At 40.7% G+C, this 13,508-nt stretch overlaps 1 protein-coding gene across 8 annotated transcripts in view; it reads left to right on the forward strand.

Annotated features, from left to right (window-relative positions):
- SERAC1 (serine active site containing 1) overlaps nucleotides 1-13,508 on the forward strand; it is a 36,334-nt gene that overhangs the window by 12,618 nt on the left and 10,208 nt on the right. For 7 of the 8 annotated variants that reach the window (XR_004983618.2, XM_036413467.2, XM_045572843.1 and 4 more), the window contains 8 exons: nucleotides 2,291-2,380; nucleotides 3,819-3,950; nucleotides 5,366-5,487; nucleotides 6,485-6,613; nucleotides 7,323-7,436; nucleotides 9,271-9,433; nucleotides 10,629-10,779; nucleotides 12,477-12,612. Coding sequence is in view for 7 of the 8 variants with exons in the window: in XM_036413467.2 (XP_036269360.1) it covers nucleotides 2,291-2,380; nucleotides 3,819-3,950; nucleotides 5,366-5,487; nucleotides 6,485-6,613; nucleotides 7,323-7,436; nucleotides 9,271-9,433; nucleotides 10,629-10,779; nucleotides 12,477-12,612 (1,037 nt within the window). In the remaining variant the exon portion in view is untranslated. The remainder of the gene's footprint in view (nucleotides 1-2,290; nucleotides 2,381-3,818; nucleotides 3,951-5,365; nucleotides 5,488-6,484; nucleotides 6,614-7,322; nucleotides 7,437-9,270; nucleotides 9,434-10,628; nucleotides 10,780-12,476; nucleotides 12,613-13,508) is intronic. The other variant, XM_036413468.2, reaches the window with a different exon arrangement.

Below are 13,508 nucleotides of genomic sequence, written 5' to 3' on the forward strand. Positions count from 1 at the left end.
GTGGGCTCCAGGACACCTTGGCAGGCACTGATTGGTGGCTCAATGTCTTGGGGATGTCTCTGTGACAGATGCCAGTAATGTCAAACTCCGCCCACCAGTTGGGAGGAGGGAGAACCTTATACAGAACTCACTGTTTCCCCCCAAAACCACATTCTTCCTCCAGAGTAGCATTCCCATTCAACCCATCACCCACACCAGGAACCTGGTGACCTCCTTGAGTGCTCTTTTTCCTTACGCTGCTCTTCCTACAGGTCACTAAGCACTGTTAACCTTCCTCAGATCCCTGCCTTGCTTTGCCTTTCTTCTTGCCCACTCTGGTGCAGATCCCGTTTTGCTCATCTGGGTTGCTAATGATGGTTGTAAAGGTGTGAAACCTCAGTTGTGCCTGCAGGATTCTCACAGCACCCAGCAGCAACAACCTATTCTCCCCGTTGTTCCCAGCCCCCTCAAACTGCCCCCTCGAACTGCCCTCCCCCTTTCCCCCCAGACCAGAGCTAAAGGCCAAGGAAAAGGAGCTGAGGCTGAAGCCGGTTTGGCTCAGTGGTAGAGCGTCAGTCTGCGGACTGAAAGGTCCCAGGTCCGGTTCCGGACAAGGGCATGTACATTGGTTGCGGGCACATCCCCGGCAGGGGGTGTGCAAGAGGCAGCTGGTCGATGTTTCTCTCTCATCGATGTTTCTAGCTCTCTCTCTCCCTTCCTCTCTGTAAAAAATCAATAAAATATATTTTTTAAAAAGAAAAGGAGCTGAGGAAATGGGCAAAGGAGATATCAGTGACTCAATAGACAAGTAGGCAACACTGTCAAGGTCATGTGCCTCTACTCTGCAGCCATTTTGAAATATACCGTTCTGTGACTGGAATACTAGAAATGAATGTTTAAAGCACAGTATAAATAAGGTAGGTTCAGCTAACTTTAAGAATCTCCAAACCCTGTGAGAACCAAGTTCCTAAAGAGTTAATTGGAGCCTTGGCCGGTTTGGCTCAGTGGATAGAGCCTGCAGACTTAAGGGTCCTGGGTTCTATTCCAGTCAAGGGCACATCCCCAGGATGGGGTGTACAGGAGGCAGCTAATCGATGTTTCTCTCTCATTGATGTTTCTATCTCTCTCCCTTCCTCTCTGTAAAAAGTCAATAAAATATGTTAAAAAAAGAAAAGAGTTAATTGGAGCTCAAGTTTGTAGTTCCCCTTTAACTGGGTGAAGTGAAGGCTAGCTAGCTGTTTCAGGATAAACTTGGAGTTCCCCCCTTAGTGGCACTTCAGTCCATAGGCTGGCCCTCAGTGTTTGTCACTTGGGAGATATTTCTGATTTCAGGGATTTATTCACTCTGCACACTAAACTGGAGAAATGGATTCATAAATATGAATACAAACTTCTTTACAGAGGGAAAAATCTGTCTTGAAGGCTAGAAAACCTGTTTCTACTAGTCAGAACATTCCTCTTCTCCATAGTTAGGTTACATGGAAACTAATTAGTGATCAGACAATTGCTTGGTAAACATGAATTTGAGAGCAGAGGAGTATCGTTCCATCAAGATGTGGGTAGTCTAGTAAGTCAGCACACTTGACTCGGAGCTGCATATTCCTGCGCTGTCGGTCGGAACAGCCAGTCCTTCTGGTACATGATGGTTCTGAGTGGGCAGGTTCTGGTGCTCCCTGCCACAAGCTGTGTGTGTTACCATTTCACCTTCCTGTATTTAAGCTTCTGTGGTATCACAATTTCAGTCACACAGATCACTTTTATAGCTTGTAATTTACCTATATAGTGAAGCTTAATCTCAGTGAGATATCTAAACTTTAGTATGAGAGGGACTCTTTTTAAGGGACATTTTCCTGAATGTAGCTACTCCTGTGCTTTATATGGGGATTTTTGTTAAGTTTAGTGTTTTTGTTTCTGTTTTGTTTTTCACCTTTTCCCTGACTTGGAGAGCAATCTTTTTTGGATTTAGAACTCTATGTTTCCATAATGGTTTTTGTTGCTTCAATCAGGTGACAGTAAAAACAGAAAGATTATATTTTATATTTTCTTTTTGAAAAAATTTGCATCAATCAAAGGACTTGTATGCATGCATATAAGCCTAACCAGTGGTCACAGACAACAGGGGGTGGGGGCACACGTGGGGAGAGGTTTGGGATGGGAATGGAGGGATGAGGACAAATATGTGATACCTTAAATCAATAGAGACTTTTTAAAAAAGATAAAACCTGGAGTTTAATTACATTTCTCTTTGAAGTATTAGAACTTGTTATTAAGAGTACATACTTGATGTTATTTAAATTTGTAAACACTTTAGGACTCCTTTACCAGGCGCGAAAAGAGCTTCACAAAACAGTAAGAAGAATATTAGCAACCTCAGCCAAGATACTGCAGGGTCCATTTGCTGGTAAGTATCAAATCTTTAACTAGGAATCTCATTCGATGGTCTACCTAAGATACTTTTCCATTTTGTGTACTAACATTTATTATAGCAGTGAAATCTTGGATTGTATTAAATTTTAAGCCTTAATTACTTGAAAAATTTTTTCCTTCCAACTTTGAGAATATATTGTTTAGATATTTGTAAATAAATAATGAAACTAAATATACCCTCTTCAATATTTAAAATTTGTTAAGAAATCTCTCATGCTTTCTTGTAATGAGAATACTGCATCAAAAATGTAGTTTTCACAACTAGCAACTCTACAATGTAGAGCTAGCTATAAAAGAACAGATCTCTTTCAAAAGTTGATGTCATGAAAAAAGAAAAGATGGAAAGCTTTCTAGAATTAAGAGAGACTAAAGAGGCTTAAATCCTGGTTTCAAAAACCTCTCAAGACATTTTGGGACAATTGAAGGAATTTGAATATGGAGTTAGACTGGATTTTAGATAATTTTGAAGGATTCTTTTGTGTGTTCTTGAGTGTTACAATGGCATTGTGATTACATATAGGAGAATGCAGGCTTATTTTTAGGAGATTCAGTATGAACCATGAAAGGGTAAAAGTCATAGGTCCACAACTTCCTTTTACATATATGAAAGTAAAAGTCATAGACCTACAACTTCCTTTTACATAGTTTAGAAGAAAATATATAGATCTCTGCATATAGCTTGAGCAAATATGACAAAATAAGTTTTTAAATCTAGCTGTGGTAGGCATATTGGTATTAATGTATTATTCTTTTAATTCTTCCATATGTTTGATTTCTTTTTTAAATATGTTTTTTATTAATTTTAGAGAGACAGGAATGGAGAGAAAAAGAGAATCGTCTATTGGTTGCCTCCCATATTTATCCCAACTGGGGATTGAACCTGCAATCTGCGTATGTGCCCTGACTGGGAATTGAACTGGTGACCTTGTGGTGCATGGGACGACGCTCAACCGAGTCCCACTGGCCAGGGCTGTTTGTTTTTTTTTTTTTTATAATGAAAAGTTTTTTTAGGGGAACAACAAAAAAAAAAAGGTATCAGCTATTATCAATACCTGGAAATAGATTGTAGATTTCAAATATTTATAAATTACCACTCTAAATAAATGGGAGGATAGCCCTAGCTGATTTGGCTCACTATACAGAGCTTAGGCCTGCAGATCGAAGGGTCCTGGGTTCGATTCTGATCAAGGGAACATACCTGGGTCGCAGGTTCAATCCCAGGCCCCAGTAGAGGCGCGTGCAAACCGATGTCTCTCTCATACTGATGTTTCTCTGTGTCCTCCTCCCTTCCACTCTCTCTGAAAGTCAATGGGAAAATATTCTTGGGTGAAGATTAACAAATAAATAGGAGGATAGAAATGTTTGTAGCTGTTCACATTGCTCATATTGTCTTTTTCTTTCTTTTTGCAAAGACACCTTTAGCACAGTTGACATAGAAGATCATGAATGTGACGCGTGGCTGCTCCTGAAGAAGAGCAGGTCAGGTGACAGGACGGCCCGGTTGCAGGCTGTGCAGGCCATGTCGGAGGCCCACCACTGGCATGGTAATGACCCAGCACATGCGCACATTGCCACTTCTCCACTTCTGTACAGAGGGGAAGGGAATGAGGTTTTAAGGAAGGAAATAATCCAGGCAATCTAAAACTACATTAAAAATATTTTCAGAAATTAAAAAAAGAAACTCCAGTGCAAACCCTTTGGCCTGGTAACCAGCGTAAGAACAGCTTCAAACCCGAGGTAGATCTCTTTGTGTAACTTTGTAGCGGAACCAAGTTTTATTTGATCAGAGAAACTCTTGATTCTCATAGTTATGGCCTCATGTCGTATTACATTTTTTTGTGGTTCCTATTTAATGAAATATATTTTAATTGCTTGCTGCACCATAGCATTATATTTGCTTTCACTTGACAACTGGCCTAATACTAATACTAATAGTTAAATGTATCTGATTCATGTGTATATATCATTGTAAGGGGTATGTAACAAAAATACCATAGACCGGGTGGCTTAAGGACAACAGAAATGTATCTCTCATAGTCTGGAGGCTGGAAGTCCAAGATCAGGTGCCGGTGGAGTTGGGTATCTGGGAGGCCCTGCTTCCTAGTTCAAGGCTGGCCATCTTTTCTTTGGGTCTGACCTGGCAGAAGGAACCTGGCAGCTCTCAGGGGTCTCTTTTATAAGGACACTAATTTCATCATGACCTACTCATCCCCAAAGGCCCTTCCTCCAAATGCCATGACACTGGGGATTAGGTTTCCACATATGGATCTGGGGGGAGACAAACATTCAGTCTGCAGCAATCGATAAAGAATGGAGTGGAGAATCATGAAGGAAAAGATAAAGTACCTCACACACTACACCAGGGTGGGGAACGTCCAATCTGCGGGCCATATTAAGGCCCACAAAATCATTTGGTCTGGCCCTGCCAAAGCATTAGGGGTGAGTTAATTAAATGTTTAACCAAACATAGCAAGCTAATTTTAAGTTGATAATTTTGTGTGACCCACAAATGATGTCATAAATATCCACATGGCCCTTGGCAGGAAAAAGGTTCCCCACCCCTGCCCCACATGGACATCATGGAAGGTATCATACTGTTACCAGAACAATAGACCTAACTGCAATTGCAGGCTTTGGAGTAGCAATCAAAATAGTTTTGAATGCTAGAATTATTTTTAAAGAGAAGATAAATTGGTTCTCACCTATTAACTTTCACATTTGAAGTTCCTCTTTTCAAAAATGTTAGTTGGACCCTGACATACCCAGATACATGTTGAGGAGAATTGTGAGATCAGATATGGAAATGATGGGTATTTAGCTTATTGATGTTGTAGTTGTGAAAAAATACTCGGGACTTATAAACTTGTAATTTAAAAATTAGAGTGCTTTCAAGTAGTTTGTCGATTTAGTCCTTGAAACTCTAAGCCAACCTGGAGCTAACGGCATACTTTTACAATAGATTACCAGTATAGGACAATTGCTCAAGCCTGTGATCTGAGAACACGTATTGGTTTAGCACGAAGCCAAGAGAGTGATCTTCGCTTTTTTCTTCCTCCACCTCCTATACCAGCTTTAAATGACGTAAGTAAATAAAATACAGAGAGCGAAAATTGTTTAATATATAGTCTTCATTTTGGGTGTATAATAAATATTCAAAAAGTAATTTGTTGGCTACTTTTTACAAGGAAGTAAACAATGTCGACCTGAAACTGTAGTTTTCCTACAAAGAGTTCTTGATTCCTCAGGAGATGCTGTTTCTCCATTATTTTCCCCTTTGGAGTATCGGGAGTCTCTTGCACCAGAGGATAACTTCATGGCATATCAGCATCCATGAACTGGTCCCTTGACCTAAGGTTGCTTTTAGGTTAGTTTTTCTCAACTTCAACACTATCGACATATTTGACCAAATAGCTCTTTTTAGTGGAGGGTGTTAGTCCTATGCATTGTAGGGTGTTTAACAGCCTCCTGGCCTCTTCTCATTAGATTCCAGCGGCAACTCCAAGTGGTGACAACCAAACCTGTTTGCAGATATTGCGGAATGTTTCCCGAAGTGCCACACACAGCTGGAGAACCACTGCATAGTTACTGATGTCTGACACAGGAGATTCCCGCTGTTAGCCAGCAGGACAGATACTTGAGCATGTTTCTTGAGTACCTTTCCTAGACTAGAAAAGGAAAAATCTGAAAAGTTGCTACCATGTTTTGAAGAATAGAAAAACAATTATACTAGGTGTAAGTTATTAGGGAAATCAGATAGTAATGAGTTCTGGATTTTAAAAGCCAGCTAGAGTTAGAAAGGGTAATAGTCATTTGAATTAAGAAGTGAAGTAGCCCAGGAGGTGAAATGTAGAGCTGTACTTGGCCAGAGGTCTGCAGTTTGGATAGCAGATGTGAAAGCAAAGCGTTCAAAATGAAATGATCTGCTTACCTGGGTGGGTGACTGTTTTTGAGACTAAAAGCACTAATTTATCTCTGCATGTTTTTGTTTGATTGTTTGTTGCTTGTTTGGCTTTCTTTGTGTACTCTTTGTTCAGCTGTTGAGCTTAATTATGAAGAATTTATTTTCCTTTTGTTTCAGGATACTTCCATTGAAGAAGAGCTCAGACACTTGCTGGCTTCTTTACCTCAAACGGAGCTGGATGAGTGCATCCAGTATTTTACATCTTTGGCTCTGAGTGAAAGCAGTCAGAGTCTGGCAGCTCAGAAGGTTAGCTCATCTGTTCATTCTGTAAATATTTCTGCGTTTCCACTCTTTCCAAGGTCTTGTGTTGATGGCGTGGCTCAGTGGTTGAGTGTCAACCTATGAACCAGGAGGTCAAGTTTCGATTCCTTGTCAGGGCACATACCTCGGTTGCGGGCTCGACCCCCCAGTGTGAGGCATGCGGAAGTAGCTGATCATTGATTTTCTCTCATCATTGATGTTTCTCTCTCTCTCTCTCCCTCTCTGTTCCTCTCTGAAACTAATACAAATATGTTTAATAAAAAGATTGCTGTCTTTTAGGAATAATTCCATGATTTCTATTCTAGTAAGCAACAGTTTGCATAGCTAAAGTCCCCATAATATTTAGGGACCCACGTATCAGTCCTTTCTAATACTGTATACAATACGAAGATTTTTTTTGCCAAAACCAGTTTGGCTCAGTGGATAGAGTGTCAGCCTGCGGACTGAAGGGTCCCAGGTTCGATTCCGATCAAGGGCATGTGCATTGGTTGCGGGCACATCCCCAGTAGGGGGTGTGCAGGAGGTATCTGGTTGATATTTCTCTCTCATTGATGTTTCTAGCTCTCTATCCCTCTCCCTTCCTCTCTGTAAAAAATCAATAAAATATATATTTTTTAAAAAGATATTTTTTTTTTGGTTCAACAAAAAATATTAGTCATGTTTTCAGTAAAAGTTTTAATTTTCTTCCTTTCAGGGTGGCTTGTGGTGTTTTGGAGGAAATGGACTTCCTTATGCCGAGAGCTTCGGAGAAGTTCCCTCAGTGACAGTGGAAATGTTCTGTTTAGAAGCTTTAGTAAAGCATTCTGAGGTAACTCACATTTTCATACGTGATTTATCTTTATGATCACATTGAAAAAATTACACGTGTTCATTTAAGGAAAATTATTCTCATTTATTATAAAAGAAAAAAAACTTTTGCTTGTTTTAAAATTTCTGCTTTCCTCCACTCATTTGTTCAAATTGCTAATCATGTTTTAGCAGCAATATATGAATTTCATTCCTGCTAAGTATGTCTAAAAATGGATGTAATCTTACTTGCACTTGAAAAAAGCAATGTGTTGTCTAAATACAGCATTTGTCTTTGAGCTATGCTGTATTTTACTACCTTTCTCAGATCATTTTTACAAGTAATATTATCACAAAGTTAATTTCCATTAAAACCTGTCCAAGATGTGTCAAGACAGAAAAAAGAAAGCACTCGAACAACCAAATTTTAACCATAGCATATGCCAGTGATCATCATATTTCTTGGCTTTACCACAACCTTCCTATTATGATTATAGCTTGATTTTAAAAAGAAAAAAATATCAAACTTTATGGTGTTCCAACATTAGTGCATAAAAATTACGTGTTAAAAACACGCATTTCCTGCTCACCTGTATCAATTTTCATTCACTGATGTGGGGTGGAGCCCGGCATCCCTGGCGAGGCTGCTGCTCATGGTTCTGGTCATCCCCGTGGGGAGGAGCATCTTCCTGCACATCCTGAACTCTCCCGTTAAATGTTGGGACCCATTAGACGTGGCTCAGGACACGGGCTTGCTTGGCACCTACTTCCCACCTGTGGAATTAGGGTCAAGGACAAAGCAGAGTTAGTAAAATATCGGACTGCCGAAGGGAATGGGGGACAACGAGCTTGAGTTTTTGTGACAGTCTAGTATCTGAAGCAGAGGTGCCTCTGCAGGAGAAGATGCAGTGCATGGAATACAGTAACCTTTCCAGAAGCCTCTCAGGCTCGTACACATCACAACTGATAGACGTCGAAAAGGCATATTTTAAATGCACGTAAAATGTGATAAAATTTAATAAAAATGTAGGAATGAAAAGAGTTGCATATACGTGAGTGACAAGGTGTCATCTCAGTGAGTACAACTAGAGATGGAAAGAGGCAGCACACCACAATGACTGGCCATTCATTCTGTCACCTTACCTTAGTGTACATATTTCCTTTGGTCTTCTTTCATCTCTTTTCTCTATTAAAAATGCATATTCTGCCGAAACCGGTTTGGCTCAGTGGATAGAGCGTCGGCCTGCAGACTGAAAGGTCCTGGGTTCGATTCCGGTCAAGGGCATGTACATTGGTTGCGGGCACATCCCCAGTCGGGTGTGGGCAAGAGGCAGCTGGTTGATGTTTCTCTCTCATCGACGTTTCTAACTCTCTATCCCTCTCAATTCCTCTCTGTGTAAAATCAATAAAAAATATATTTAAAAAAAATGCATATTCCCTTTTCTTTCTATTTGTACTAGATTATTCTCTTTAAAAAGTTTTCTGACTCCTGAGCTCAGACAGTCCCTATAGCTGTGATTCTAAGGTAGTTTTAAGCCAATCAGAGTAATCACCAGAAATTTAAACAGTTCTGTAATAATGATGCTGTTAGGTTATTTCTGACCAAGAGCTAAACAGAATAACTTTAAGAATAACAATTTCAGAAATCCTGGTGAGATAACTTATTTTTTCAATGACTTAGAAGCACTTCCCATGTCTACAGGGGCTTATGTGTTAAGTAAGCTGAGTTGAGAGGTTGGTGGTCTCTCAGGGTCTCTGTCCTTTAGCAGGGCCCACCTGACTGCTCAGCCGCATGCTGCTACCTGCTTAGTGAATGTGTACGACATAAAGTGGGCTTCCATTCATTTATTGTGCAGATACCCTCACACTGTGATAAAATTGAAGAAAATGGAGGCTTGCAACTACTTCAGAAGCTGTACCAACTTCACAAGGACTGCCTGAAAGTACAGAGACATATCATACGTATCATTGGGAATATGGCTTTGAACGAACATCTTCATTCAACTATAGTTCACGCAGGTAACAACTTTGTATGCTGAGGGCTTGGGATCCAGTTCTTTATCTTCCTACCTCCATTTCTCATGATATATTCACTTTTTCAACAGACTGAAGACTGCTTAGGGCAAGTTATCGGTCCTACAGCATGTTGTTTTAGTGTAGGGGCAAGGAATTGCTTCGTTATTTGGATAATCCACACCTAAGTTAATCAGTGTATGGCAGACACATGAGAGCAGTTTTTGCTGATGATCACCTAAATTTTTATATCTTTGATATGAATGATTATTAGAGACCAAGATCTGGGTACTGTGTGTGCTTATTGCTCCTGGGGTGTCTTTATTCTTGACTTTTTCAGTGGAAAAAGCTGTGATAAAAAAACACACATGCATACATATATATATATATCTACATACATATCTGCATATGTACAGTTGACCCTTGAACAACACAGGTTTGAAATGTGCAGGTCCACTTATATGTGGGTCCACTTATATGTGGATTTTTTCAATAAATACCTGTACCATTTTAGATCCACCATTAGGAGTCCGAGGATGTGAGAGCTGCCTGGCTGCGTTGACCTATGCCAGTTCTATAGGGACTTGCGCACCCATGGATTTTGGTTTCTGAGGGGCCCTATAACCAATTCCTGGCAGATACTCAGGGAAAACTTAAGTTTCTGTAGAGTCTAAAATTATATGAAGATTTTCAACAGCATGGGTTGGTGGGACCTAACCTCCTCGTTCAGGGTCAACTGTATATGCATATGTTCCTACATTTACATGTACATTTAAGAGTGTCTTTTGATCAGAAGAGGAATCAGAAAATTCTATCAAGGACCACTTTCAAATAAATTTTATTTGTTGCTCTTTTTATGGGTTCTTAAGTTAGGAACTTAGATCACTGATTTCAACCTTTTTCTTGTTTCAATTATATATTACTATGTATCAAGCCATCCCACAACTCACTCATTAAAACAGCAGTTATGGTCAGCTGTGGGCAGTGGGTGCACTTTCCAGATCACTTGCTCACAGAGCTTGCAAGTTGGTGCTGGCTGGCAACTGGGAGCTCTGAAGGGCCGGGGCCGTTGGCTTCTTTCTACATGCTCCTTTCCGCCAAGGCCGAGAGAAAGCCAGGCAGACCTAGGACCATCATTTTCTGAAGCCTCTGCACCACCGAGACGGATGATGGGATTTAGGAGGTGTGTTCTCCTCACCAGGCTGGGTTTCCTTACTGGCAGAAGCACTGAAGTCTCACCACATTGTGGAGGCCTCGCATGCCGCCAGAACCCTGGCTAACCTAGACCGAGAGACGGTGCAGGAGAAGTACCAGGACGGCGTGTACGTGCTTCACCCCCAGTGTCGCACGAGGTAAGCGAGCAGCCGTCCCCTCCGTCCCTGTGGGGATGGGAAGCCACAGGCTTCCTGTTTTAATTTATTTCCCATAATTTAGAGAAGTTAAAAACCTCACAGATAAGAATGTCACACCTTATATACACGGAAAGTTGTCCTCGTCTCAGAAGAATCGCAGGCTGCCACAGAGCAGGGGAGGAACCTAGTTCTCAGGGTTATTTCACACCAAAGGCTTGCGTCCAGGAAGGCGGCCTTCACCTTGCATTACAGGTCGCACTTAAACTGTGCGCGTATTTCTTTGTCTCAGAGCACTTTCCACGTAGACTCAATATCTGATCCGGGTGGTACAGGTCGTTCTGGATGGGAAGGAGATAGGACATTATTATTTATATGCAGGCAACCAAATTAGCCTGGGCCTAGCCCTCCAGGAACTGGAAAAAGTTGATGCCAGGTTTAAAAGCATGGCAATAAGTCGTAAAGGAAGCAATAAGTCGTAATAAATCTTACATGACTCCTCAAGGTCATTTCTGGCTACCTTTTCCAGTTGTGTCATCGACAGAAAAGACTACAATGAAAAAGTTACATATTTCTTAGATTTTGTCAGACACTTTAAAATATTAACTCAGAAAAGAGCAAAAACTTTTTTTTTAATTTGAAAAATGGATTGCCTACTTAATTCCAATTTGTAAGTAAAATACTTTGGTATTTGGGTGTTGTATAGTTGTGTGTGCCCTATAAAAAGATGTAAGTAGCCGAAACCGGTTTGGCTCAATGGATAGAGCGTCGGCTTGGGGACTGACGGGTCCCGGGTTCGATTCCGGTCAAGGGCATATACCTTGGTTGTGGGCACGTCCCCGGTAGGGAGTGTGCAAGAGGCAGCTGATCGATGACTCTCTCTCATCAATGTTTCTAACTTTTTTATCTCTCTCCCTTCCTCTCTGTACAAAATCAATAAAATATATATTTTTAAAAATAAAAAAATAAAAAAATAAAAAGATGTAAGTAATATACTATCTACATATTTTAAATGTCATACAAAGAAAGAATATTGCTTTAAAATGTCATTAGCAGCCGGCTGGAGTGGCTCAGGTGGGCGAGTGTCACCCATGAACTGAAAGTTCACCGTCTATTCCCGGTCATGGCACAGGCCCAGGCTGCAGGCTCGCTCCCCAGTAGGGGTTGTGCAGGAGGCAGCCAATGGATGGTTCCCTCTGACATCTCTCCCCTTTCCCTTCTTCTCTAAAATCAATAAAAACATATTTTTAAAAAGTCATTCACTCTATTTCTGATAAACATTATCCTTGGTAAATTTTTGAAAATCCCTTTTATGCACACTGACTTTGAAACTACTCTAGCATAGCATATTCTTATTTAATTTTTTAAATACCAATTTGTGGGACAGTACCATGGAGTTCTTTGTAGGGCAATTTGACATGTGTCACTTCTCTCATCACGTGACTCACTGCAATTGATTTTAGTTGGTCCATCTGACTAGATGTCCCCATTTCTATGGAGCAGTGAGCACACTCCGTGCATGGCTTTGCCAAACTCCTTGCAGGGTTCTTCAGCAAATGTGGGCTCCTAAAGCTTGCCTTCGTTTTTATCTTATGTCCCGTAACCCTGCTAAGCACCATCCACAGAGTGTGCTATGCAGATTCTCACCAAAACAATAATGTGTTTATTCTGCTTCTCTTTAAAACTCTCTCCCCTGTTAGTCAGCCCATTAAAGCAGATGTCCTTTTTATTCACGGCCTTATGGGAGCAGCATTCAAGACGTGGCGTCAGCAGGACCAGGCGCTCACTGAAAAGGTTTCAGGGGATGAAACCAGGTATACAACGTGTTGGCCCAAGGTAAGGATACGGCTGACTCTGGTGGGCCACCTTTGTCATGACACTCTGCGTGTCACTGCCTGTCGGAGCCCTCATTGTGACTTGCTTTTCTATTTCCACTCTGATTTTTTTCCTATGCAGTGTTTCCTTCCTTTAGTGACGCCTGTGGTATGTTATAAGAACAGCTGGGCTTATCACTTGTGTAATTTATGTACAGTCTATGACTCTTAAAAAATATTCCAATAAGTAAAAAAACAGGGACAAGGGCCAGTAATCATTCACTCCAATTAAAAATATAATACAGCCCTACTAGGTTTGGCTCAGTCGATAGAGCGCTGGCCTGCAGACTGAAAAGTCCCAGGTTCAGTTCTGGTCAAGGGCACATGACTGGTTTGCAGGTTTGATCCCCAATAGGGGAATGCAGGAGGCAGCAATCAATGATTCTCATCATTGATGTTTCTGTCTCTCTCGCTCTCTCTTCCTCTCAGAAATCAATGAAAGTACATTTAATATATATATAACAACGAATATCCTATATATATTAGGTCTAGTAATAATTAATGTTTTCTAATACTTTTTTAAATCAAATTTATTTAAACAATACAACAAAATTTAATCAACAATATAGTTGCCGTTGTTTTCTACTACTTGTGCCCAACGCTCAGGAAGCATTTTAATCTCTCTGTTGTAAAATTCTTGTGATTTTGATGCAAAAAATTCGGTCAATGCATTTTTGAGGCATTCTTCATTATTAAATTTTTTTCCAAGAAGAAAGTTTTGCAAAGAACGAAACAAATGGTAATCGGAAGGGGCAGTATCAGGAGAATATGCAGGTTGAGGGAGAACTTCCCATTCCAACTGGCGCAGTTTTTCAGCAGTGATTCTTGCAGTATGCGGTCGTGCGTTATCGTGGTGAA

The sequence above is a fragment of the Pipistrellus kuhlii genome, unplaced genomic scaffold, assembly GCF_014108245.1.
Source record: "Pipistrellus kuhlii isolate mPipKuh1 unplaced genomic scaffold, mPipKuh1.p scaffold_m20_p_5, whole genome shotgun sequence".
Taxonomy (NCBI): Eukaryota; Metazoa; Chordata; class Mammalia; order Chiroptera; family Vespertilionidae; genus Pipistrellus; species Pipistrellus kuhlii.